The 27,611-nt window shown below is 33.2% G+C and overlaps 1 protein-coding gene across 5 annotated transcripts in view; it reads left to right on the top strand.

Annotated features, from left to right (window-relative positions):
• The window catches only part of Nfxl1 (nuclear transcription factor, X-box binding like 1), a 45,609-nt gene that overhangs the window by 8,496 nt on the left and 9,502 nt on the right, over nucleotides 1-27,611 (top strand). For all 5 annotated transcript variants that reach the window (XM_013154464.3, XM_013154466.3, XM_013154462.3 and 2 more), the window contains 15 exons: nucleotides 399-529; nucleotides 3,354-3,532; nucleotides 3,628-3,789; nucleotides 3,893-3,993; nucleotides 4,665-4,779; nucleotides 5,684-5,808; nucleotides 6,466-6,588; nucleotides 8,919-9,009; nucleotides 13,228-13,348; nucleotides 13,565-13,724; nucleotides 14,459-14,550; nucleotides 18,964-18,985; nucleotides 19,362-19,502; nucleotides 22,977-23,143; nucleotides 26,677-26,746. In XM_013154464.3, the coding sequence (XP_013009918.2) occupies nucleotides 399-529; nucleotides 3,354-3,532; nucleotides 3,628-3,789; nucleotides 3,893-3,993; nucleotides 4,665-4,779; nucleotides 5,684-5,808; nucleotides 6,466-6,588; nucleotides 8,919-9,009; nucleotides 13,228-13,348; nucleotides 13,565-13,724; nucleotides 14,459-14,550; nucleotides 18,964-18,985; nucleotides 19,362-19,502; nucleotides 22,977-23,143; nucleotides 26,677-26,746 (1,800 nt within the window). The remainder of the gene's footprint in view (nucleotides 1-398; nucleotides 530-3,353; nucleotides 3,533-3,627; nucleotides 3,790-3,892; nucleotides 3,994-4,664; nucleotides 4,780-5,683; nucleotides 5,809-6,465; nucleotides 6,589-8,918; nucleotides 9,010-13,227; nucleotides 13,349-13,564; nucleotides 13,725-14,458; nucleotides 14,551-18,963; nucleotides 18,986-19,361; nucleotides 19,503-22,976; nucleotides 23,144-26,676; nucleotides 26,747-27,611) is intronic.

The raw sequence follows: 27,611 nt of genomic DNA, 5'->3' as shown, positions 1-27,611 counted from the left end.
ATCCTGTAAAGCTATGAATTTCATGTTGTATGAACATAATTTGGTAAAAATATAAGCTTATACCATAATAAAACAGAAAGCATGAGTGTGTTCCACTATCACTTCATTTTTAAAAAGGAAGATAGGTATGTTATAAAGAAAATGAAGACTTCCAGAATTCCAACTGTAGTTATTTCTAGTTGATTAACTCTGGGTGATTAATGATATTTTTCTTTTAAGTATTTTATACCTACATATATTTTTATAAATTATATTTCTTTTATTGTAAAGAAGGTAAAATTATTCTTTATTAATCACTAGGTCAAAAATACTTCAGCGTGATACTTTTTTTTTTAAAGTACTGAAGAACTGACAAAAATCATTGCATGCAGGTTAATTTCTGACATCTTTGCTTTTAGGTTTGGAGCTGTTTGGGATGTTTCAGTATATTTCACATGCCTTGTATCCAGAAGTGGGCTAAAGATAGCCAGTTTCTTCTGTCTTCTCTGACAGATGATGATTTTGGAACGAGAGATTATCCTTGGCCTTGGTAACCTTTTCAAATTTCAAGTTGCAAAATAAATGAAAATTGTAGAATATTAAGTTGCCATATTGAAAGTTTCATGTTTAGCCTCAATTGGTCATTTGGCTTAAGAAGCTATGACCATAGGGGCTGGAGGTTTAGCTCAGCGGCGTAAGCACCTGCTTGCAAGCAGGCAGTCGTGAGTTTGATCCCTGGTACCGATAAAAAGGAAAAAGACAAAAAAAAAAAAAAGAAGCTATGACATCTCAACATCTTGATAGCCTTTTTTTTCGCCTTCATTTTGTGTAGCTATTAGTTCCTTTCAATAATTTACAAATCATTCATAATTTTTCTAGCAAAGCAACTTTTAAATTATGCTTTCAAAGGACTTAATTTCTTTATGTGGAACTGAGAACCATTCTTAATTTGGTACCACTTGTCTGAAATTCCCAATAGTGTACGTTACTATCACATTTTATGAGATTGTCATCTGGCATTTTAATCATAGGCTTCTTGATTTTATTCTGAAAATTTCAAAATTAAAAGTTGTATTAGCTAATACAATTAAGTTTTCAACATTTATTTTATTAATTTTACTTATTCTTGATTATTTGATCTCAAACTTGTTATATTTGAGAAAGAGAAGTGGAAGGAAATTATATATTACTGCTAAATGTCAATAAAAATTTATACATGTTCACAGTACAAAGGGGTAGATTATTAAGGTAATAAAACATAAGCTCAGGGTATCTATATGTTCACATTTTCTAACTTTTGTAACTAATTTTATGTTTATAATTTCATGTTCTATTTGTTAACAGATACCCCCAAATTGTATAAGATTTAGTCTTCACAAAAGCTGCACCTACATCAGACCTCCTTTCTTTTCATACTACTGATAAATCTGTAAAATCATGATGGTGTAGTTTTAAAAAGTATCTCAGACATATGAATTACTTTGTAAGAATAATTCTGGCTAATCAGAGATTTTATTTGCCTGTTACCCATGATGATGTTGAAGTAGAATGAGGATTTGAAACCTAGAATTTCTGACTTAAATTTAGTGCTTTGTCTATTTTTCTAACTGAATTTTGTCTTACAGTATTGTTTTTAGAGACATTGTTTTTTCTTCATTTTAGAGACATCTTGTTTTTTCTTCATTGAATGCATGTGTCTTTGAAACAATTTAAAATTTCAAAGTCTGTATTTGCTACTCTATACTATGTACTTTTTGGTAAAGAAAATTTAGTACTTAATAGATGCCAGATTAAAGGTGATATTCTGATTTGTTATTTTTAGTGATTTAATATTTACCTGTGTTTTTTTTTTCCATCCTTACTCTCATTTCTATTTCTATTTTGTATAGTCACTTTGCCATAGAAGAAAGTTACTGGTTAAGAGAACAATGAACTGCTGCTACTCTTCTAAATCTAAAAGGGCCAAAAATTTAATCAACCATGCAGTGTCTTACATTTGATTTTACAATTTTTAAAAAGAAAAGGCCACAGTTGATAGTTCATTTTCATTCTTGTCAAAATGGAGTTAGAACATGGTAAAAATATTAATAGTTTAAAATTAGTTATATGGCAAAAATTTAAAATGTTAATTTCTACTAAAGTATTGCCTCTTGATGAACAAGGTAATGATAGCATCATTGCATTTCATTGTGGACATTCTATTACTTTAAGCCTTATTACATTTACCTCACTGAAATAGTTCTGTCTCCTTGCTGATGGGCAGCACTATGTGTGCTGAGTTGCCTGTTAGCTATCCACATTGAAGCTTATTAAAAGTACATAACTGAAAAGACTGGTGTTTTTCTTTTAGTAAAGAGTAATTTAACTCCTTCAACAAAATACCAGTTATCCATAATGGATGAGACATGGTATTTGGGGTTAACTTTTAATTATAATAACATGCATATCTTTTGTCATTTTGAATATTTATGTGGTATTTACTTGGCAACAGGACATGTTCTCACACAATAAAAGCAATTGTTTTTGATACAGAAGAAATTTAAGTGTAGTATACTAACTATACTCAGTTGTTTGAGAGATAGTAAAACTTAGAGCCATCTCTTTGGAATGGAGTGTCTGTGCTTCATAACAAGATTTCTTATAGAGCTAGAGGTTGGCATTTTTTAGTGCCAGAACTTATATGGGTTGCAAATCTTTCTGCTTTACCAGAAAATATTAAATAGTGTTTGAATATTTTTTTGAGTCAGGCACATTCATCATACAAACTATTTTATATTAGATGTTGAAAATTATAAGATTCCTTACTTTCACATTTTCTCTTCTGTTTTCCAGATTTAACTTGTCTGCTTTTCTGTTTGCTGTTGCTTACTCGAGCTTTGTAACAATCTAAGTGAATAACTCAAGAATAAGTTCTATGTAGTTGGTGGAAAGTTAGTGTTCCTTTTTTTTGTAGCTGTATCTTAGTTAAGCGTGCATCTACCCATATGTGGTTATTTAGGTTTTTAAATATTATAATTAAATTAATTATATTTATATTAAATTTAATATTTAATATAAATATTAAATATAAGATAAAAAATTCTGATCTTCACTGAGTGAAGATGTGTATGTACTAGCCACATATCAAATGCTATATGTGGCTAGTGTTGTACTGAACAGTGCAGGTATAAAACAGTCTCAGCATCTCAGGGAATTACATGGTACAGAGATATATTAGATGGTTAAATAGATAAGATCTTTACATTATTTACTAATGTAAAGATGGAAATAAATCAGGTAGTCTGTTAGAATACAATTTATATTCCTCTGTCTTTTAATAATTTCATTCTTTTTTTTTTTATTTTTTTAAATAATTTCATTCTTTTTTTGTATAGTCCAAAATGTAGGTTTGAATACAAACGATCAGAAACACCTAGTAGGTACTATTGCTATTGTGGAAAAGTAGAAGATCCACCTTTAGATCCATGGCTCGTGCCTCACTCATGTGGCCAAGTATGTGAGAGACAGTTTAAACCACCTTGTGGCCATAAATGTTTACTCTTATGTCATCCAGGTGAGTTACTTATCAATAAAGTTTTAGAAATTATTTATAGGTATAGGAATTAAAAGTTTGCATTTCTCTGGATTTTCTTGTTCATTGGATTCTAGGTCCTTGCCCTCCTTGTCCAAAGATGGTGACAACTACATGTTACTGTAAGAAAGCAAAATCCATCCCTCGTCGATGCAGTGCCAAGGAATGGTCTTGCCAACAGCCATGTGGGCAGAAGTTGCTTTGTGGGCAACATAAGTGTGAAAATCCTTGTCATGCAGGTAAAAGACACTACTCGTTAGGTATTCTGACTTTAAGCAAAAGTCAAAGCAGTTTTTATGGCTTTTGTAATGTTTGAATGTTAATTTATGATTCAAATTTTAGGAAATTGTCAACCTTGTCCACGGGTCAGTAGACAAAAATGTGTCTGTGGCAAAAAAGTAGCTGAAAGAAGTTGTGCAAGTCCGTTGTGGCACTGTGATCAAGTAAGTGTATGTGCATTTTCAGAGAGGTATTAGCATAAACTACTAGAAGCCAGGAATATTAATTAGGTGTAGCTGAATAAGAGGTACACAAATAGCAACTCAGCTGAACTAAGTCTTGTGGTAGGAGTTGCTTTTCAATTTAACATTTTAATTATTGAAGGAAAAATTGTTGTTGAAGTAATAACTACTTGTTTTTAATTTTGAATTCAGTACATTTTTACTTTTTACTGTTTTTTATTCTTCCTCTTTTACACTTTCCTTTTTTCATCCAATGCTTTTCCTCCTCCTTGCCTTAATCCCAATAAAGAAGTAGGCTTGATAACTAGAGTTCACTTGTCTTCGCTCCCATGGCCTAGTATGTGTGTGGCCTTAACTGTTTCTTACTGTGTCATAATTGGCCTGGTTTCAGTACTATTTGGAAACCTTTGATGAAAGACCATGTAAAGCTGTATGTACTTTTTCGTTTATTATATTTTAAAAATATTCTGTTTGGTGCATAGAATATATATGTGTGTGTACATATATATACAGACACATATGACTCCTGTGTAAAATGTAAACCATAATACTGCAGGGGACATAAAGAGATTATTTGGTTGAAAATAGATTATATTTTGTACATTTTTCGTTGTTAAATTTTAAATCATTTAATAGTGCTTGTATTATTTTAGGTATGTGGAAAAACATTGCCATGTCGTAATCATACCTGCGAGCAAGTTTGCCACATTGGTGCTTGTGGAGAATGTCCTCGATCTGGGAAAAGATTCTGTCCATGTCAGAAATCAAGTAAGACTTTCTTTTAAGGAAATGACTACCAAGCCATAATAAGATATGAAAGAAACATACATGCATATTATTCAAGGAGACAAGTCAATTTGAAAAAGCTACATATTACAGGACTCCAACTATATGACATTCTGGAAAGGTCAAAACTATGTAGATAGTTAAAAGATCTATAATTTTCATGGCTTTTGGAGAAGAAGAGAAAAATAAGCAGAGCACAGAGGATTATTTTTGGATAGTGAAACTAATGAGTGATAATGATGTGTCATTTCAAGTTCATCAGTCATAACAAATGATTCTGAGAGGGATATTGATAATAAGTTGTACTGTTAACAGTGTTGTGAGTGAGGTTATAGGTGATGTTTATTTTTGGCTGCTATAAGATAATGGCATAGTTGGATTTTAATTTGAGTTAGCTTCCTTGACTCTGTAACACTCATATTTTTAAGATTATTTGTGATAGAGTACTTGTCAAATAAGTTTGGTATTAATTTCATTCTTTATTGTATAGTCCAAAATCTAGTTTTGAATACATTTGAGTTCTATAATCTAAAATTTTTATCTTCCATGTCTAGTGTAGTTAAGAACAAATTTCAAAAAGAGTAATTCTGTATATTATGAAAACTCATGAGTTTTACATAATTATCTTTAGATAACTATTTTTGAATAATCCATAAAAATATTTCTTAAGAGTGGGAACTTGTAATTTGCCAAAATTCTTTTTTTAAAGCATAACTTTCACAAATACTAGGTATTTTTTTCATTAAAGGTAATCTTTTCCAGCAGTTATGTGTGCAAAACTTCATAGCTTGAAAGGGCAGTCAGTCTTTAGGGAGGTTAAAGAATATGACAGTTTGCTAGGCTTAATAGTGTGTCTTATTAACATTGACGTTTTGTTTACTTTTAGAGTTTTCTTTGCCATGTACAGAAGATGTACCAACTTGTGGAGACAGTTGTGACAAAGTCCTGGAGTGTGGAATTCATAGATGCTCACAACGTTGTCACCGAGGTCCTTGTGAAACATGTAGACAAGTTAGTAATGATCATGCTTTTAAGAGCTACCTAACATAATTTATCACTAAGATTGTCCTGTTACTGTTTTCTATTACTCACTTTTATATCAATCTATATAATGATCTGCATAAGTTTCATGATCTGATATTTATGGTAAGAAAGCAGTAGAGTATGCCAACAATCAAATCTAAATATTACCTTTTTGCTTGGTAAAATTTTAATGTTTTTATTTTTGTAGTCCAGTGTGGAGTTGTTTGTTCCCAGAAGACATTCAGAGCAGTGATAGAAAGAAACAAATTCCTAGGTTTTGTACTCTAGTTATATATATCATTTAGGACCTTAGTACAGGGTCAACAATGTAGCTTACTAGATAATCCAGTTCTCCTTGCTATGACAAGGAGGATATTATGGTTGTAATTGAATGTAGATGATTTTAATGTGTATTATCTTTTTTACTACTAAAATGTTAGATTTCTATTAAATTTAGTGACAAAATCATAGTAGTTTTTAGAACAAAGTAAGATACATTTTAGGAGATTTGGTTTTGGTAATCTTTCATACTGCTTACTATTAAGATTTTTGTCCATGATGATTTAGTAACCACAAAAACTGCAACATGGGAAAGTAACATACTTAAAAAGCTCAGTTTTAATGCCATTCATTTGGTTATTCCAGGAAGTGGAAAAGCAGTGTCGCTGTGGGAAGCATACAAAACGAATGCCATGTCATAAACCGTATCTGTGTGAAACTAAATGTGTTAAGATGCGTGACTGTCAGAAACATCAGTGCAGGAGAAAGGTATGTGTAACAAGCTTAGGAGACTAAATGTTTTGAATTTTTTCCTTTAGGACACCATGTAGATTTTATTTTATCCAAATTAACAGTTTTTGTTATTTAATATAGTTAGACCATACATATTGTAGTGTGAACTTTATTATGGCAGAATTTAAGTCTGACATTTTGCTATTTATCCTTCTGTTCCTTTCTCGTCTTATTAATTTTGAAGTGCTATTTTTCATTAATTCCATTTTATCTGCATTACTTACTAACTATAACCTTTTTTTTTCTTTTGTTTTAAGCTTTTTTATGAAGTCCTTTAAGAAGCTTTTAATATATTGTATATTCTTTCACGTGACCTAAAATAAATAATTCTCACACATTTTGTATCGTGTTTTATGAAAAATGCATAATTTTTTGTTTTTGCTTTATTTTTTATAAGAATTTGAAATAAGAAAAATTTCTTTATCACCATGTGTATATTTATTGATGCTATTCATTTTTGTATAGATTCAGGTTTCCCTCTGGTTTTATTGTCTTAGAGATTTCCTATTTTCCTTTTCCTGTCCTCTTCTGAGACTTTGATGAAATGTTTTATATGCTGCATGAAGTCCCACAACTCATAGATGCGTTATTTCATAGTTCTCTTAATTTGTATGTTTTAATTAGTTTGTATAGTTTGGTATTAAATTCACCTATTTTCTTTTTGATCATCTAACCTGCTTTTTATTTTACCCAGTGTTTTTTGTTTTGATATAATTAATATATTTATAATACCAACTTTAATGTCTTTGTCTACTGATTAATAACCTTTCACTTTTGTATTTCCTTTGTTTGGATTTTCATGTTTGGTTGTATTTCAGACTTTGTGAACTTATATTTTCAGATGCTAGTTTTTTTGTATTCCTCTAAATATTTTTAAGGTTTGTTCTGGGATTAAATTCAGAAACCACTTGATCCTTTCTTTCCAGGCCTTGATACTATTAGGTGTGAAGAAAGAATCCTTTTGTTTTAAGATGGTTTTAACCTCAGTAATTGAAGGCAGTAATTAAAGTACTCTGCTTGAAGCCTATGTCTCAGGAAGTTCTTCCACTTTGACTATAAAAACAAACTATTTCCAGCCCTCTGTAGCGTCTGTGTATTTTCCTTCCAATAGTTGGCATGATCATTTCCTTCTCATATATGTGTAGATCAGTAGTTGGGCAAAGACTAATTTGGAAACCTCTAGATAGTTTTCTCTATACTCTACCTCTTCACTATGAATTCTAGCCACCTTGACCTCCCTGAACTGTGTGTTTTATGTGCTTATCTTGTTGAGACTATCAGATTCTGGTTGTGATCTTCCTCCTGGAACCTTGAAACCTTGAAAACCTTTAGCCTGGAAACCTTTAGGTCTATGCTGATGCCTTTGTAGGCTCATTTTATGGGTTTCTCTTCTCTCAAGGATTACTGTTTTCTGCTATTCTCTCTAAAAACTAATTTCATATCTTTTATGTGGTGTTCTAGTTGCAACAAGAGAATAGATCTGGTACTTTGTTTCTTACCATGTTTAGAAACAGAAATGTCCATAGGCTTAATTAAATCATAGACCATCTGACATTTTCCTCTACTGCCACTGAGAGAGTGATAGGGACAGAGTTACTCAGTAAGTGTCTAATTGAATGAACAGTTTTGGCTTTTAATTGCTACGTATAGAACTTGTTTTTCAGTGAGATACAATCCTAAGTTTCTTTAGTGCAATATTGTAGTCTGTATATACTTGCCCAAGTTTGGATACATACAGAGAAGTCAAGTAAGGAATTAGGCAGTATTGTAGTTGCCTGGTTCATGAATGAAAATTAGTATAGATTGTAGCTATATTTCTCACAATGGAAATCAGAGCCATGACAGAGAAAGATAGATACATACCAGTAGCCTATCTTTGTTTCTCTTTAACTGCCAAACTAATCTATACATTGAAATAGTTTTAATTAAATTTATAAAAATAGCCAGGTCAGTTTCCTATATTGCCTGTGGCATTTGATTAGACCCAATTCTTAATGTGAATCTCTACATAAATAGTTAAATGAAATTGTCTCATGGAAATATTTTAAGTCATCAGAGTCATTAACTTAAGGGCAATAAAATTTAGTTTGATATTATTAAATTAGATCATTGTCTATTTAAACTTGGCAATTTTTAATATAGGATGTCAGCTTCCCAGAAGAATGTTGGTATTCTTGAATATTTTCATTCTTATTGAAAAGAAATATCTTCTACTTTCCATAAGTTTTGAGAATACTTTGTAATGACATTCACATTGTGCATGAGTTTTCAAATTACCTATTCTTTATATATTGCTTTTTCTTCAGTGTTGCCCTGGGAACTGTCCACCTTGTGATCAAAACTGTGGACGGACTTTAGGATGTAGAAACCATAAGTGTCCGTCTGTCTGCCACAGAGGTAAATTTAACAATAGCTATAATTTTATATTTGTATTTACTTAGTGATACAGAGGTTTCACATTCATTACTTTATTTGTCCTCCTAATAACCTTCAGAGAGAGATGTATGCAGATTTTGGCAATCCCCCTATTTTATGGATAAGGTGGTTAAGTTAAAGAAGGATCCACGAATTACTCTGGGAAATATTTAATATAGCAATATACATAAATTTGAACCCAAATCTTCTGAATATAAGTTTTATTCTTTCTATAACACTGTTATTTCTGTGCTTTCCTTTAGCCTTCCCCACCCAGTTTCTATGGGAGAATTAAGATGTTCACAGGTTTTTCAATTGTATTCTGAATTTTATACATTATATGGCCCTCAGTACGGGATTGGATATATCCAAGGAATGGTTCTTTCATAGTTTAGTCTCATGAACTTCATTGTTTTTGTGACTCTGGCACGAAACTATTGTTACATGGTTTTATTCACTGACATTGTATTTGATATTCAAATAAAATACACTTTTAAGTACAGATAATCTCATTTCATATTAATACAAATGACTTTTCTCATTTTTTCTGAAAAAAAGTACAAATGGTATTCTTGCAAATATCTTGACTATCTTGCTTAGCAGAGGGTACTTGGATTCATGTGCTTGCTCCTTCATTGAGTCTTCTGTGATGCTACTTGTTACTATTATCTGGACAGTCTGGTTTTTTTTTTTTTTTTTTTTTGTCTTTTTCGTTTTTATCAGTACCAGGGATCGAACTCATGACTACCTGCTTGCAAGGCAGGCGCTTAGGCTGCTGAGCTAAATCTCCAGCCCTGGACAGTCTGTTTTATGTGTGTGAGACATTGTGGCTTCCCTGAATGGGTCTTGGACCTTAGTGTCTCTAGACCATGCTTTAAAAATTGTGTCCTAAATTATTACAGTGACATCTTGAGCATCTACTAAGTATCAGATACTGGTGTTTTATGAACAAAGTTGCTACAGTCCTTGTTCTTGTGGAACTTAGTTTTTTAATCTCCTTGATAAAATCCAAATGAATAAATTGGTATAACCATTAGGTGGTGGACAATTATTAAAAGAAAGGTGGAGTATAGTTGTGATAGTGGGAATGGTTGTGTACTCTGTTAAAATCTGTGTAAAGGAGAGAACTCTGAAAAGATGACATTCGAGGGAGACCTGAAAGAAGTCGAGGATCAAGCCCCATGGAAGGAGGAGTGTGAGGTAGTGTGTCAGGTTGGGGAGCAGTGTGCAGAGTGGATAGTGTGCTAAGGGGACATAGGGTGGGAATAAGGCAATGGAAGTAGGATTGGGGGTGGCTGGGGGAAGGAGAATATGGATAGAGTCTAATGGACACATTGCTAAAACACTGGCCTTTATGTGGGAAACCTGACTGCTTGTAGCAGGCCTATTTAATTTTTATGTGATGTGTAACTAATAAATATAGCATGAATAATTCTTCCTATATTATTTGAGAGTATAGATAAAAAAAATGCCCAACTCATTGCTTCTTTTGACAAGAAAAGTAGGAGAAAATTGCAAGTCAGTATGTGAACTTAATTGGTAAAAATTTTTAAAGTTTTAGCCATTCAAATCCAGCTACTATACTAGAGTATTAATTTTCCAAATCTTTAGTCTGTCATGACAAAGTTGGGTTTATTTTGATACTGTATGAGTGGTTTACTATTAGTGTAATACTGATTTGCCATGGTAACCAATTAAAGGAGGAAATAGATCATTCTAGGTAAATGTCTAAAAAATGGTTGGTAAAATCCAACATCCATGTATACGCTAGAAGTATAAGAGAACTTTAGAAAGACTAGATCAAATGTGTGTAGTGGGGAAGTGTTAAACACATTCTCCCATTTTGTTTATTTGTAAAAGATGGATCCTAAATCTAAAAGTAATTTCATGTTGGCAAATATCTGAAGATCAAGTTCTAAGTATCTATCTCATAGATGTCTTTGTGTTTTTACTGCCGTTTGTGTGACTCAGAAATCTAATATTGGTATGCCACAGTTGGTGATATGTCTCTGAAGTCTCTTAATAGTCTTCCTGTTTCATCAGTATTTTTTCTTTTCTAACTTGAAGAGATTTGCTTTCTTTGGTTTCTTGGTCTGAATTTTGCAGGTTGTATACCTGTTTTATTTAACACGTATCTTTGTTCTTCACGTTTTCTATAAATTCTTAATTGGTTCTAAAGATTTGATTAAATTTAGGTTCTATATTTTTGGCAATGTGTATTTTCTAAGATAATGAATGTTAGCTTCAAAAAAAGCTTGAACTCCAAAAAAATTTTTTTGGAAAATACTGTTGTACAACTCTGATCATTTATTTAATTTATATTACATTTTTATTTAATATTTGGAACCACTTTTTATACCATTTTCATCATTCAAGATAGCTTCATCAGAATTATACTATTATTCATAAGGAGAAATACTAATCACATATTTACTTAATGATTTTATGAAAATGTGACTTTTAGTTCTTTTAAGGTCATTTGTGCTTATGGTTCTGAAATTACTTGAATGTTGCCCATTTTGACTATGACCAGTGCTCATTATATTTGCATCCTGCTTTTTAATTTTGAAAATACTACTATGGAGACTATTTAATTAGTATCTTTTATGCAGGGATCTCTAATAGATTCTGTGGATCAGTAGGGAGACTACTTAGGGAAATTATTCCTTATAATTTTTAAGATTTTAAAAAGTGATGCTGTAGTTTTAGGGTAGCAAAAATGTCATATTCGATAAGTTATTTTGAATTGCCAAAGATGAGTGAAAAATTATCCTTAGGTGCAGGTACTGATTTAACCTGCTGAACGAGCATGCATGGACTTAAATGCACTATTAGCTTAAAAATTGTAACATCTAATTCTTTAGGGAAGATCAAAATAAAAATTGGTTATGTAGGTCTAGATAATTCGGCTTGTATTATCATCAAGATAAGACTATTGGATTTAGGGCTCAAGCGCTTGCCTGGTAAGTGCAAGGCTGTGAGTTTGATCCCTAGTACCCAAACAAAACAAAACAAAACAAAACAAAACAAAATATTGGATTGTACTTGTTAAAAGATTAAGAAATAAAGTTTAGCAATGTAAGAACTGTTATCTTTGTTGTGTTTTTATGATGCCTTTTCCTCATTATTTGAATCAAAATTCTTAATTGTTATCAGGAGCTATTTTTGACTTTTGGAGGCAAAAGACCAGAATATTGCCCATAATAATAATAATTTTTTATTAGGATAAACATTGAGCATTATTTTCCTTAATACCCAGATAGCAGTTTCTTTACTATTTCCTCTCCTTAATGGAGCTTCTTACTTATTGCTTATTCATTTCTAATGGAGTTCCTTACTGGGAAAATTAAGAGTGGGAAGGAAGCCATTGAGATGATGTCAGATCTTCTTAGGGACAATTTTATAACCTGTTTCAGAAGGTTTAGCAAATGAGAAAAGTTGAAGCAACTTTTCTTTTTGAAATATTTAGAAGAGAAATATTTGGAATCATGACGTAAATGAAGGTTTAGAATTTAGTCTTTCAGAAAGCACAAGTAATGAAAGTTAAAAGTACTTGGTAATATCCAACAGTGGATCACAAGGGAGAAGTTTTTCCTACTTGTGTGTGTAGGGCATGATCTAAAAACAGTACATTTAGATAAAAGTATGTATGTAAATAGGCAAAAATACTATTATTAGTATTATATTTTTCAAAGAGTTGTTTGTTGTAGTTTTGAATGGGTAAAAGGTTAAGTTTGTTATTTAGAATAGAACTTTAAGTTCTAAGGAATTTAAAAACTTTTAAATAAAACTTACTGAGGTGCTAGAATAGAAAAATATATCAATTATAAGTACAGGATTTGGTGAAATTTTCTAAGCTGAACATAACCGTGTAACCGGAACACAGATAATTAAATTGAACATTATCAGCATTTCTAAAACTCTCCTTCTGTCCCTGATAATCATTATCTTGATGTTGAACAGTAAAAAGTAGCTTTTCCTATTTGCTTTATGAGTATGGAATCATATACTACATTGTTTCTTGTATATGGCTTGTTCTTATTATTATCATGTACCAAGAATCATTCATACTGCTGTAAATTTTGTCATTCTTGTAGGCTCTTGCATTTTACAAATACTGTGTATTAAATGTATTGATTCTATCACTGATGATACTTAGTAATTAAGGTAACTTATTAAGTGGCACACTGTTTCTTTTAGGCAGTTGTTATCCATGCCCAGAAACTGTAGATGTGAAATGCAATTGTGGTAACGCAAAGTTGACAGTGCCCTGTGGTCGAGAACGAACCACAAAACCACCCAAATGCAAAGAGCTGTGCAGGTTGGTATGAACTTTGACTGATCTATGTCTGATATCTTACCATTTAAATTTGTATCCATTTTTAATGTTAATATTTCAATTTTGCTTTAATGTATTAAAATATTCGCAATATGCTTATTCTACTTGCACTCAGAAGATAAATAAGTAGATTATTACAGTTCAGGTTTAATTGTTCAGTGATCAAAAGTAACTTTAAATTTGTACTTTATAATTTAGTCGACCACCAACATGTCATCATACAAGCCGAGAGAAACATCGCTGTCACTTTGGTCCTTGTCCACCTTGCCATCAACCTTGCAAAAAAGTTTTGGAGAAATGTGGTCACTTGTGTCCTGCTTCATGTCATGATCAAGCATTAGTAAAGCAGACTGGCCGGGTAAGAGATGAGATGTATTTTCTTGATTTACTTAGTCATTCAATAAACAATGATTAAGGACTTTTTGGATACAAGTATGTAGCATAATATGATTCTTAAAAGAGTTTCTAGTATATGTCCCTAGTCTGTACTTAGTATGCATAAGTACCTAAGCTCAGTCCCTAGCATAGAAAAAAAAAGCTCATAGTATAGAAAAGGAGAGAAACGAGCAAATGTTTGCACATGTAGTGATCATCATATTATAATTACTATTTAGATGAATTTATCAGGCCTCCATCATGTTTTGTGGTTAAAGGTTATAGATTTATAAATATTTCTTAGTTTTTTTAGAGATTCATTTACTTGTCTAGTGCGTACTAAGCCCTTTACTATGTGTCAAGGTGATAAACAACAGTGAATAAAACAATGGAGATTAATTCAGCTGGTACGTTTGTTGAATTTATAAGCCAAAAGGCTTCTCATTTGCCTTTTGGCTTGTAAAAGGAGAGGAAGGTTATACTGTCTTTGTGTTCCCTTTTAAAAACTAGAATCTTCTTTAATATGGAATATGTGTGGAGGGGAATAATCTAATGTAATAGAGATGGAATAAAATATTTCACTATGTCTAATTTGTTGATTACTTGAAAACATTTCTGCTTACTTGAGCAGGAGATACATGGGAACTGTTTTGTTAGATTCTTCTAAAGGACATATGATTTAATCTTTCTGATTTTAAATTTTCATTTTATTCATAGCACCAGCCTACAGGACCTTGGGAACAGTCCTCTGAACCAGCATTTATTGAGACTGCATTACCTTGTCCTCCATGTCAAGTTCCAATTCCTCTGTAAGTATTAGAATTTTAATCTCGTTTGTTTGTTTTTTGAGACAAGGCTTCACTATGTAGTTCAGGCTGGCCTTGAATTCATTTTTTAGCCCAGGCTGGCCTCAAACTCACAGCCCTCCTCCTGCCTCAGCTACCTGGTGCTGGCATTATAGGCATGACCACATATCTGGCTACAATTTTAATCTTTTTATTTAAAAAAAAATGCAAAACTTGGCATGGTCTCATTTTTAAGTCAACCATTCTGCTTTGTCTAATTTAGTTTACATTATTTTAGGCCTGATCTATAAATTAGTTATTGTGTTCACTTCATTCTTTTTTTAGCTATATCTGCTCTACTGCTTATAAACCTCCTATGGATATCTGTGTTTGAGTCTTCTTTCTCAGCTGGAGTTCCGTCACAGCTTGTGCTAGCAGTTACAAAAACACAGCTGGAAGTCTCATGGTTTGTTATTTTTCCTGATGATTTCTGAACTAGGTTGGCCAGCTCCCTTAAGACAATTGGAAGCTAGATTTTACATGGCTTACTTGAAGGGAAGAGGGTTTAGAGAATACATTGGAAATGAAAGAAAGTAGTTTCCCAGAGAGGCTGAGGAGTGATGAGGATTGAGCTATACGGAGTTGAACCCAGAGAATATGGAATCTCAGAATGTTTCATATTTTTAGGCTATGGATTGTAGGGAAAGGACATGTAGAATTCTAGGAATCAACATAAAACTACAAGGGCTGTTATATACAGATAAAGTTCCAAATCTCCAAACAGAAGACATTGATATGTCTTCTGTTCTGATGTCTTGGTTACTTTCCTTTCATGACTGGGACAAGATACTCATCACCCAAAATGAAAGAAGGAGAGATTTATTTAGCTCACTGTTTGTGGAAGTTTCAGTCCATAATTAGCTGGCTCCCAGGCAGGCTGGCAGTGCATAGGGGCAATGTAGCATCCAGGAAAAGAAGGCAGAACAAAAGAGGGGCCAAAAGAGCAAGCCTCTTTTTCTCCCTTATATTGTACATAGGCCACCTCCCTTACCGGAGAGAGTGTAGCACTCACAAAATCTCTAAAGTAAGGATCCTGGCTCCCTGTTGAGTCTCTAGTTAAACTTCTAAACTTCTCAAATTGACAATGTATTAATTCACCCCTTGTCAACTTGGCAAGCAGGTATATTTGTAGACAGTTTCCAGATACAAGACATGCTTATTCCTAACATTTTGCAACATTTTGCAATTTGGACATTGTAACACAGTTTAACAATCCTTAAGAACTAGCATTAAGTCTATCGACATTATATTTCATTAGAATCATAACATTTTGTCCTTGGTCCCCAAAAGACTCATGCACATCCCTTTATATAAAAGACATTTTACATAGTCTGTGTAGTCTATCTGAAAGAGTTACCAAAGTCCTAACAGTTTCAGCATTGCTGAAAAGTTCAAATCTCAAGTCTCTTCTAAGATGCAAGACAAACTCTTAGCTGCAAGCCTCTGTACAAGTGAAAACAAAGTTAAATACTTCCAACATTCAGTGGCACAAGATAAACATTCCTATTCCAAAGAGTACAAATGGGAATACAAAGGAATGGGACTAAAGGAAGTCCAAAATCCAGCAGGGCAATTATTAAATCCACATCCAGCATCTGTAGCAATCTGGTTTTGAGCTCCAAAGACTTTAATGACAACTGTATGGCACTTCTGGTGGTTACAGATTCCACGGCTTTTCCTTTAGGCTGGCTTTGCCCAGTCCCTGCAACTTTGTTGAGATGATCCACGTTCTGTTTTTTTCAAACTGCTGGGGTCTCCACTGCATCTTTGGCTTCGCATTCACAGCTTCACGTACTGCCCTCTTAGGGACACACTGGTTGGCCTCCCAGGCCTTCTAAAATTGGAATGGAAGCCTTTTTAACCTTACAACTTGTGCATTCTGTATACACTGCTAGGTGGATGATGCTGAGTGTTGCTGCCAGTTGGAGCAGTGACCAACCATGCTTTCCTCTCTCTTGGCTGTAGGGGTCTAGTGCCTGGATCACTGAGCACTTTGAACCTGATTCTGAGGAACAGATTCTTTATGCCACTGCCATTCTGGAACCTGGTGTGGCTACCACAACCATTCTAAACTGTGGTGGTCTGCAGCTTTCTTCTCCAAGTAAAGTTACCTTTGCAGTTTTGAAGCTGCGGAGGTTCAAGAATTGCTTTTTGTGGTGTGTTCAGGCCATCTGTTTTATTCTTTTGTTCCCTTTTAACAATTGAGATTTCCTCAGCTCAGTCTTTGCAGTCCACAGCTTCATTGGAGCTTCCTTTCTGGCCAAGCACACAATGTTCTAAAGCATGCTGCTGGGCTCTTGGTTCTTGATTTCTAACATAAATCTGGCTGAAAGCCCAATAATATCCATGTCAGAGCCTCAACATTTAACTGCCTTGAGATTTCTTCTGCTAGATTAACTAGTCTGCTGTCCTTAATCTTAGTTTCAGGCAAAGACTCTGCACATGAGCAAAATGCAGACAAACCTTCCATCAAGCCATAACACACATCTGGAATCTAACAACCAGTGTATCCTTCTTCTCAGCAGAAAGCTCATGAGCCTGGTCTATATTGGTTTTCTTGTCTTCTGAGCTCTGACTAGAATCTCCTATAAAGAATAACCTAAACTGTTCTAGGGCTACTCTTTCAGGGGATGTCTCCGAACTTTTTTCAAACTCTTCTCATGAGCCATTCCCAAAGGCTCTTGAACCACATGGTCAGGTATAGTCACAGCAACAACCCCACTTCTGGTACCAAATTCTGTCTTGGTTACTTTTCTCTCATTCCTGAGACAAAATACCCATCACCCAAAGTGAAGGAAGGAAAGATTTATTTAGCTCACTCTTTGTGAAGGCTTTAGTTTATAATCAGCTGGCTCCCAGGCAGGATGGCAATGCACAGGGGCAAGGCTTCAAGGTAGCATCCAGAAAAAAGAGCTAGAACAAAAGAGGGACTAGAGCAAACCTCTTTTCCTCCCTTATATTGTACACAGGCCACCTCCCTGACCTGGGAGAGTGTAGCACTCACAAAATCTCTGCGTATTCCTCTTGCACAGGTTGAGGATATTTACAAACTAAGGTTCCTGCCTCCCTGCTGAGTCTCTTAGTTAAGCTTTAAAATTGACAGAATGTATCAACCATAACAACTGATTTTTTTTTTTTTTTTTTTTTTTTTTTTTTTTTGAGACAGGGTTTCACTGTGCAGTTCAGTTGAACTTACTTGGTAACCCAGACTGGCCTTAAACTTAACAGCGATCCTTTTGCCTCAGCCTCCTAAGTACGGGGATTACAGGTGTGCACCACCATGCCTGGCCTGTACTCAATTTGTTATTTATTTATTTACTCATTTATCTTTTTCGGGGGGGGGGGGCATTGGGAATCCTAAACTCAGGACCTCACACTTGCCAGGCAGGTACTGTTCCCACTGAGCTGTATCCCCGGCTGGTCCTCATTTTATAAAGAGGGAATTTTTGTTTCTCTATTTTTAAAAGCCAGCCTAATTCTTTTGCTTTTACAAGTTTCTCCCAACTGGCTCATAGTATATAACCCTTATTATATGTTGTGGAATTCCATTTGCTATTATTTTATTGAGAATTTTTATTTCTGTATTCATAAAGGATATTGATCTGTAGTTTTCTTGAGATACTTTTCTCTGACTTTAGTACGCAGGAAATACTAGCCCCACTGAATTAGTTGGAAGTATCCTTCCATAAGGATTGGTGTAAATTCTTTAAACTTTCGGTATTATTTATTTTTTACACTAGAGAGACAATATGATATTTACAAATGTGAGTCTGATTTATTTCACTTATGAGTACAGTCTCAAGTTGCTTCCATTTGCCTATAAAAGCCTCAAGATCATTCTTTTTATAGTTTAGTAATATTCCTTTGTATAAAAATAGCACATCTTTCTCATCCATTCTGCAGTTGATAGGCATTTTGATTGTTTCCAAGATTTAGCTATTACAAATCATGCTGCTATAAACATGGGTGTACATACATTGCTGTGATAGGACATTTTCGTTTTCCCCTCCTGGGACTTCCAATCCTAATTTTTTGAGGAATCTGCATAGTGATTTCCACAGTGGCAACACCAGTCTACACTTATTTTTTTCTTAAGCATCTTGTAGTTTTTCTAATCTTGGCCTTACATTTATTATACCTAATATTTTATTTGTGTGTGCCAATATAATAGTGTTATGATACTAATTTAAAATTCTAATTGTTTATATTGGGGAAAGAATTGTCCTATGTCTTAACCTTATGTCCTGTGACTTTATTGCATTCACTTATTTCCATTTATATTTTTTATTTTTTACTCAATAAAACTATCAGAGTTAGCATCTTTGCTTTTGATATTGTCTGTGGAGCAATTACAATGTTTTCATTTTTTCTTTGTAGGGAATGTCTTGGGAAACATGAGGTGAGCTATAGGCATAATTTTTAATCTTCATTATCTATACCTGGTCCATATTAGAGTTTTTGGAAATAAAAGTCTAACTGTTATATTTCAGAGTTAGTATAAAAAGAATTTGTATACTAATTTTAAAAATAGATAATGTTTTTATTTGAAAATTAGCCTCTATTCATTATATGTACTTACTGAATTTCTCTTTCAGGAATATAATGTTTTGCTTCTTAACATGTATTTTTCGAGGTGCTTTTTGATAGATCACTTTGGTTTTAATAAAAGATTTGTGAAGTTTATTCTGAAATGATAGCAGATGCATTTTGCAAATAGAAGGTTTTGTGACTGTGCGTTGCGTGTCTTATAACTAATTTCCTCTTTTTTTTAAAAGGTGAGTCCACTACCATGCCATGCTGTAGGGCCCTACTCCTGTAAGAGAGTTTGTGGAAGAATCTTAGATTGTCAAAATCACACATGCTTGAAAGAATGCCACAAAGTAACTGAAGTTGATGGCTACACTAGCAAAAACAAGGTAATGTCCTTAGATTGAGTATATTTATGCCGACAGTATGCTTAAAACATGGTTTTGAACAATTAGATCATAAATATGTTTTCATTTTATTTTAGTGTCTTTTCTCTTTCTTGCCTGCTTTCCTTCTTTCTGTTTCCTTAGACACCCAACTTTTACAGCTCTGTATCTTTGTGATACCTCATAGTAGCAATGTGCTTTTTAATGTGGAACTCTTTACATACTGTAACTATTAATACATGGCTTTATGACAAAAATACAGAAAATATGTATCTTTTTAGATAGTAGCAATGATACATCTGTTCCTTTCCATATCTCTGAGATTAGTCAGAACATTTGCTCCTAGCTATTTTTCATACCTGACACATGATAGATGATGTTCTCAATTTTAATAAATTCTCAGTCTTTTGTTAGAAAGTAAATACTACATACCATATGTGTGATATACATATGTATATATAAACTAAAAGCATTTTATAGGCATATGAGATTTTAGATCTTCAGAGATCTCTAAAAATGTTGGCATTTTACAAGGAGCATCTATAGCTAATTAAATTTTAAATAATAAATTTTATTTTTAAAAGAATATTTTTTCTTAAACTTTCATCTAATAAAGAATCATAATGTTAGTATCTTAACGAGGAAAAAACTAGACATTTTTAAGCTTCATTGTATTATTAAGTAATACTAAATTTTCAGACACTTAAATTAATGTGAGTTATGCTTCAGAAAATTTTACTGACATTGTTAGGTCATTTAATTGATAATTGTAACACATGAAAAATGTGTGGAGTGTCATTCTTGTTTATGTTCAGATTATACTTGTAAATATAGTGTCTTCATTGATTTGATCAATACCTTGATCTTCCATAAAAATGTACACATAGTATAATGAAAATATACTGAAATTATAAAATCAAACTAGCAAATAATGAAAGAAGCTAAAGGTACTTTAGTTAAAGGATAAATGCTTTTTATGGATTTACTCAGGTTTCCAGATCAAATGATTCAGGAAAACTCATTTTTAAATCTGATAATTGTAGATTGTACCAGTATTCCTTCCTGGTTTAAAACTTCAGATTTTTTGTTTGTTTGGTTTTGTATTTTTTGTTTGTTCGTTTATTGAGAACTACATGAAGTACTTGGTAAATAAATTTGCTGTATTCTGAATTTATAATCTTTCCTGAAAGGTAGATTTTGAAATTGGAAGTAATTCAGAAAGATGGCTTAACAAGTATAGATTTAGTTTTTTTGTTTTTTTTTTTCATAGCTAGGAGGAGCTTGTAAGTAAATTTTTGTTTTGTAGATAGAATTGAAGCTTAATTTTACCAAGTTACTTGCCTATGATCATTAAATAGACTCCTAGTCTGATATGCTCATATTATTTAGATGATTAATTGAAGGGTAACCACATAGCCAGAAAGAGCAAACAAAGTTGTGGGTGTGTATGTTTAAATCCGGTTATGTTTGCATGTTTTTTGGTTCTTTGCCTATTCCTTTCCCAGTCTTTCTCTTTGAATAAGTTGTATTGCAATTTCTAGCCAGTTACACAGGTCATTATTTACTCAGCTATAAAGGAATCATGCTTGATTTTTTAAAAATCGTCATTGTTCTTGTTCTGTAAAACGTGCTGTTAGCTTTATGTTCAAAATAAATCCTGAATCTGACCACTTTTCATAACCTCTGTTATTAATATTTTCATCTCGGCACCATCCCCTTACCTATGTTTCCATTTTACCAGCTGACCTACTTAATTTCTAAATTAGCCAGATTCATGTTTTTAAAAATGTAAAGTATGTAACATCTCCCTGCATACAATCCTTTAATAACTTTCAGTCACTCTTAGATTAAAATTGAAAGAACTTGAACTCATGCCCATGAAGCTTGATAACGGTCTGAAGCCTAGCTGCCTCTCCCAGCTCTCCTCTGATTACTCATCTCTCTCTTGCTTGCGCACTTCTGCTTCTGCTCCTTCTCCTGCTACTTCCTGAGCAGTGAGTTTATCACCTGATAGCCTTTGTGTTATGTGTTCCTTTTCTCTGAATTTCTGTGTTGAAGAAATCTACATTCCTGTGGCTTGCTCCCTTATTTAACTTAGTTTCTATTCAAATCTGGATTTAATCAGACAGGTTTCATTCTTATTCCCGCCATCCTTCTTTCTTAATATGTTCTATCTTTTCCTTACAGTACTTACAAATACATATGTCATGTTCTTTATCTTCCCATGTTAAGTTCCAGAGATCACTCTTGTCTCTTCCCAGTGTTTTGAACAATGGCTGACAAATAAAATAGTGAATAAATGTAGAGTGACGAATATACTTTTTGAACATAAAGGAATAAAATATAGAAGGCTTTTTATGGTTTAAAACACTTTTTAATCCTAAATGCCAAATAGCTTAGACCTTTATTGATATGACTATTATAATTATGGCTATAAATTAAGAATTGCAATAAAAATGCTTAAACTTTAAGACTTAGTGTCAGTATCTATAGCTGTCTTATGTAGTTTATTTCAAGTATACCATGTGAAAATAAAAATAATAGAATATCCTGCAATAAACATATTCAACTTTCTTTGGTAGTAGATTGCTGATACTAGTTGCCTTATCAAATCACTGGAGCAGAGAGAGGTGCCTTGTTAAGTTACACTGAAGTATTTTTATTTGTGAATATAATTTAGCTTTATTTATTTTATGTTTTTGTGTCAGGGATCGAGGTTGCGACCTTGAACTAAAGTTTATTAATTTGCATTTTTTATGTGTTAACTGTGTTGAGCTTTTTTTTTTCTGGCAGTACTGGGGATTGAACACAGGTTCTCATGCATGTCAGACAAGTACTTTTAATCTACCAAGAGCTGCATTTCCAGTCTTTTATTTTATTTATTTTACTTTATTTTGAAATAGGATCTTGCAAAATTGGCCAGTTTGGCCCTGAATTTGTGATCCTCTTGTTTTCCCCTCCAAGTAGCTGGGATTATAGGTGTGTGCCACCATGCCTGGTAACTTTTTTTTGCTTTTTGAGACAGGGTTTTGTGGTTCAATTCAGGTTGGCCTTGAACTCACTATGTAGCCCAGGCTGTGAATATGTAGCAATCCTCTTGCCTCAGCCTCCTGTGTACTGGGATTACAGGGGTATGCTATACCTGGCTTCAATCTTTATTTTTTTCTGCCACTGAGTATTTTTTTTTTTTTTAGGCAGTAGTTCATTTATTTATTTTTTAAGTAGGAATACTTGATCTAGTTAAAAATGAGGCAGTCTGACCAGATTTGATGGAAAAGAATCTGTGTGAATAGTGGTCATGTTGATAGTCTTACTATTCTTCATCTTGAATAAAGAGAGCATGTAGCATTTTATTAACTATTTGTAAAGGTTGTAGAAGTACATCATTTTAATGGGATGTCTAACTTTTCTAACTTTAATACGTAGAATTGTTAGGCTTATGTACTTTGGTGTGATTTATTCCATATGACCTTTTAGGCTGGCCCAGAATGCCTTCGCTGTGAAGAAGGATGCTCCAAGTCACGGCCATTGGGTTGTCCTCATCCATGTGTTTTACCATGTCACCCTGGAGAATGTCCTCCTTGTGTTCAGATGCTTAGGATAAAATGTCACTGCAAGATCACAAGCCTGTATGTGGAATGTAGGTAAGTGGATTGATGAAACATGGTTTGACTAAGGTATTTATTTGAATGGCATCTTCTTAATTCAGAATACTTCATAGTATTTAAGAAATGTTGTTCAGTTATGTTACAGTATTTCTGAGTTTTTGCATGTTTAAGATTATTTCATGGGCATAAAGTCCTTTTTTAATGTTCTTTTGTAATTTTTTGAAAATACTGTTTTGTGTTCCTTTTCCAAATATTTTGTGACGTCAGTCTCTTTCCTTCTTTAATCTTTTGTTTTATCATGCCTTAGTTTTACTAAGATGTGACTTTGTTAATAGTCTTGTGTAAATGTTATAAAACTTTCTCAAGTACCTTTTTTGTATATAGATACAGCTTTTTTGATTTTCTTACAATTTTTAATGAAATACTGATTCTATTCTGTTTACTATTTTTGTTTTCTTTTAGCATAACAGTGTGTTTACTGGATCTGTTTTCCAATTCAACCACTTCTTTTTGACAAATTTTCCTCAGTTTTGTTTAAATTTTCAGAGTTATTTTGTCACTTCAAGGATCTTTATTGCGTATTTCAAGTATGTTCTTGTAGGAGTTCTTCCATGGGTACCTTGTAGTTTAATTTTCATTTCTGATATAACTTTTGCCTTTAAAAATTGCCTTCCTGAATTCACTTTATTTTTGTGCAGTTTTTATTATTTTTTTCCCTCATTTAGGTTTTTAGGTTTTGATTTTCTAATTTAAGGTAGTGGTATGTGGCAGGTGTTTAAGATCGTACTTAGATTTGTAATTTGCTAGGAGGACTCAGGATCTAGCATACATCCTTCAGAGGGCTATCTTGTTACCCCAAAGGGATACAAAGCACAGTCAGCAAAGGGAAATGCATTTGGGTGTAACTCTGCTGCACAGGTGGTGGTGTTTCCGATAGGGTCACACTTCTTTGAGAATATTTAATTCACTTTGGAATATTGTGTTCCATTTCTGTCTGTCTCCCTTTCTTTCCCTCCTCTCTCTTCTTCCTCTCCCCCCGGCCCCCGTCTGTCTCTGTCTGTCTCTGTCTGTCTCTCTCTGTTTTTGCAGTGCTACAAGGATTGAGCCAGGACTTTGTGCACCTTTAGGCAGAATGCTCTGCCGCTGAACTACACGCTCAGCCGATTTCCTTTTTCTTTGTATTGTACAGATTAGATATCTTTTATATGAAATGCTTGAGACCAGAGATACTTCAGATTTGGGAGTTCTTTGGATTTTGGAATATTTGCTTGTCGGATTTTGGATTAGGGATATTCAACCTATGAAAACTGTACTGAACATCCATAATCCAAATATCTGAAATCCAAAAGCTCCAATCAGATTTTTAAATTTGAAATACTTACCCTGAAATTATTGGGGTTGGGAGGATGGGCTGACAGTGTGGTGTGGAAGGAAGAGCTTTTCATCAGGTAGAATATCTTGGTTTTCATTTTCTATTTATTTACTATAGTAGGTTTTTTTTTTTTTTTTTTCTCTCTTTTTGTTGGTACTGGGGATTGAACTCACGACCTTGCACATGCCAGGCAGGCACTTGTGCCACTGAGCTAAATCCCCAGCACCTACTACAGTAGTTTTTGTGGCTGTAAATTATGTCTTCATTTTCTGTGAGTAGAGCTATCATGGTTTTGGATTGTTGCCACTCTTCTGTCAGGGTAGCAAAAAATGGTTTTTGAAATATACTTCTTAGAATGGTTTTGGGAGGTGTTACATTCTGTTTTATTTTCCTTCGTCTTTCAGGTTTCTAAATTTCCTTCTTGTTCATTTTCCTCTTCATCATGTAATCCTCCAAAGATGCTGCTTCTCAGAGTGCTGCTTTTTAAAGGTCCATCAGCCCTTTTGTTAATGCTCTTATTCACCAGGGGTTTTTGTGTTTGCATAGTGGATTTTTTTTTTTCCCTGAAAAATTGCCTTTTCTTTTCTGCTCAGTTTATCCAGAACTTCCTTGCTCTGAGAAGATTTACAGTAATAATTTGAGAAATAATAGCTAGAAATTAGTATTTATTTTTCTACAAATATGTATTAAAGTACATATTTTATATATAGAATATTATGATAATTTCATTACTTAATATTTCATTTACTTTCACTTCAGTAAGTTACTTCACATGCTTTTTTTTTCCCATTTAGTCCCTTTCAGCTTTGTCTCTTTAGAAAGTAGACCTAAGTGACAAAAGCCTTGAAAAACTGATTTATTCTTACTTATAGAGTAACAGGAACAAAACGATGCTTTTCTTAAGTTCAGAAGTTAACATTTTCCTTGTAAGGATGAAAAATATGTAACTATTTTGAAGAAAGCCAATAAAAATACTTCATAGTAGTAAATAAAATGATTAGGAAAATTGAAATATTAAAGTACATTTATACAGCTGATACAAACATTTAATGTAATTTTAATTAGCAGTAGAACTAAATTTATGGTTTACTTTGGTAGTTTTGACTAATGAAGGAACTAGAAAAAGCAGGAAAAGAAAAAGGAAAGGAGAAGAAAGGTAGTGGGAAATGAAGTATTTATGATAGGGAGTTTCAGGTTTTTGCTCATTACTCTCAATAGTAATTTTTTTAGAAAGTAAGTTTTCTTTGATGTTTGTGACTTTTTTGAGTCAAATATGAAAATGTAAAAACTCATCTGAGATGTGAATCTGAGATTCTAATGTGAGGGTGTGACCAAATATATGGTAGATGTTTAAATGAAAAGAAATTTTACCACAGTGCAAGTCATATTGCTATTAATTTCTTTCCATATACCACCTCTCACTTTGAGCACACTTACCTCATCATGCTTTACTTTCTGAAGCAGTTACAGGAATCCTCCTTTGTGAGTATCTTTCTGGGTATCATCATAAATATGGGAAAGCTGCTTCCAGTGGCCATGCAACAGAAACGCAGGCTGATAAAAGCATTATGAGGTGTCCTCTGGGACTGTGCCTCGATTGACTGTTCCCCTAAGCAGAGCGATGAAAGATGAATGCTTGGAGTCTATTCAGGATTTTGAGGCAGCCATGACAGCACAACTAGAGGACTTCCAGGCCTGCTTCAGAAAGTGGCATGAATGATAGGATAAGTGTGTTTGAGGTGCGGGGGTGTTGGGTACATTGAGAGTAACAAATGGCAATTTAAATAGTATTTTCCAATCATACCTCATAATGTACCCATAAGCAACTAAAAAAAACCCCTTTTCTAATAAAAGTATCACATGTTAAATAGTTTTTAAGATTTTTATGCAGTCTAATGAATTACAATTAAGAGTTATAATGATCAATTTATAGGGAAAGATAGAACTATTAGAGATGCCAGCTATGGATGGTATTTTGTGTGTCTTGTATTTCTTGTGGTTGCCTTTTTGATATTTGATTTGTTGCCTTGATAGTTTGAGTTACCAGAACATTAATTTGAAGATGATTAAAGTATAGCAAGAAAAAAATGAAATGTATTTATGATTATACTTGACACTGAATTAAAAGAGCACATATTTTTAGAAAAATTGTGGTGTGAAATCAACCTTTTGACTGTCTTCAAAACTTTATTTTTAGAAAAATAACCACAGCTGATGTAAATGAAAAGAACCGCCTCAGTTGCTGCAAAAATCAGTGTCCGAAAGAGGTAAGCTGTAATAGGAACTTCTTAGCTGTGTTCCTGGGGCACTGTTTCCTCTGAGATTTTCTCTTTCTTGTTTTTATATCTTAGTTCAGGTCTTTTTTAGTGAGTCTTGTGCATGTGACTGATATCTATAAAAATGGAAATATGTGGTTAGGACAGATGCACATCTGTATGGAATTTGGGGATATTAGGACTAGGAATAACCATCTGAAGATATTCTTTAAAGAAACTATTTCAAAAATAGATTGATGCAAGTAAAATACTTACTGTATTAACTCCATAACATGACTCAAGCTTCAAATAGAAACACTGTGTGAGAATAGACTCATAGTAATAAAAAGAAAGTGTGCATGTGTATGTGAGCTTGCATACATGTGTGGTGGGGCAGTGTGGGAGGATAAACATTCCCATCCAGTGTTTTGACATACTATCATAGAAGATAAACTGGGTCATTTTCATTGTGGCATTTGTGGGGCTTTTTTTTTTTCTTGAAACAAAGTCTCACCATGGCTGGCCTTGAACTCAATAAGCCTTTCAAGTGCTTGGGGTTACGGGGGTGTGCCACCTGAGGTTGTGTTTTAAAAACTTTGGCTAAAAATTGTTCAAACTAAAAAGTTAAAAATGAATCAGTGATTTATCCTCATAAAAATTTGAGAAACCATAGTAATTCATTTTATGTGAGTAATTTGAAAGGGTGGGTATTCCTTGTTACTTGAAAAGACATTTCAAAATGAATTGTTTTCACTTCAAATGTACTAAGTAGTACCTCTTTCCTTTAAATGTACTTAAATGTTTTTTTGTTCTGTGAGAATGAAATGACAATTAAGTCTTAAATATAAGTCTGTGATTAAATGTAAAACAAGTTAGT

This window comes from Cavia porcellus, unplaced genomic scaffold, assembly GCF_034190915.1.
Source record: "Cavia porcellus strain 051 isolate PalLab524CR breed Dunkin Hartley unplaced genomic scaffold, mCavPor4.1 scaffold_30, whole genome shotgun sequence".
NCBI lineage: Eukaryota > Metazoa > Chordata > Mammalia > Rodentia > Caviidae > Cavia > Cavia porcellus.
Note: the sequence above shows the minus strand (reverse complement) of the source record. Positions and strands in the feature narration are given on the sequence as shown.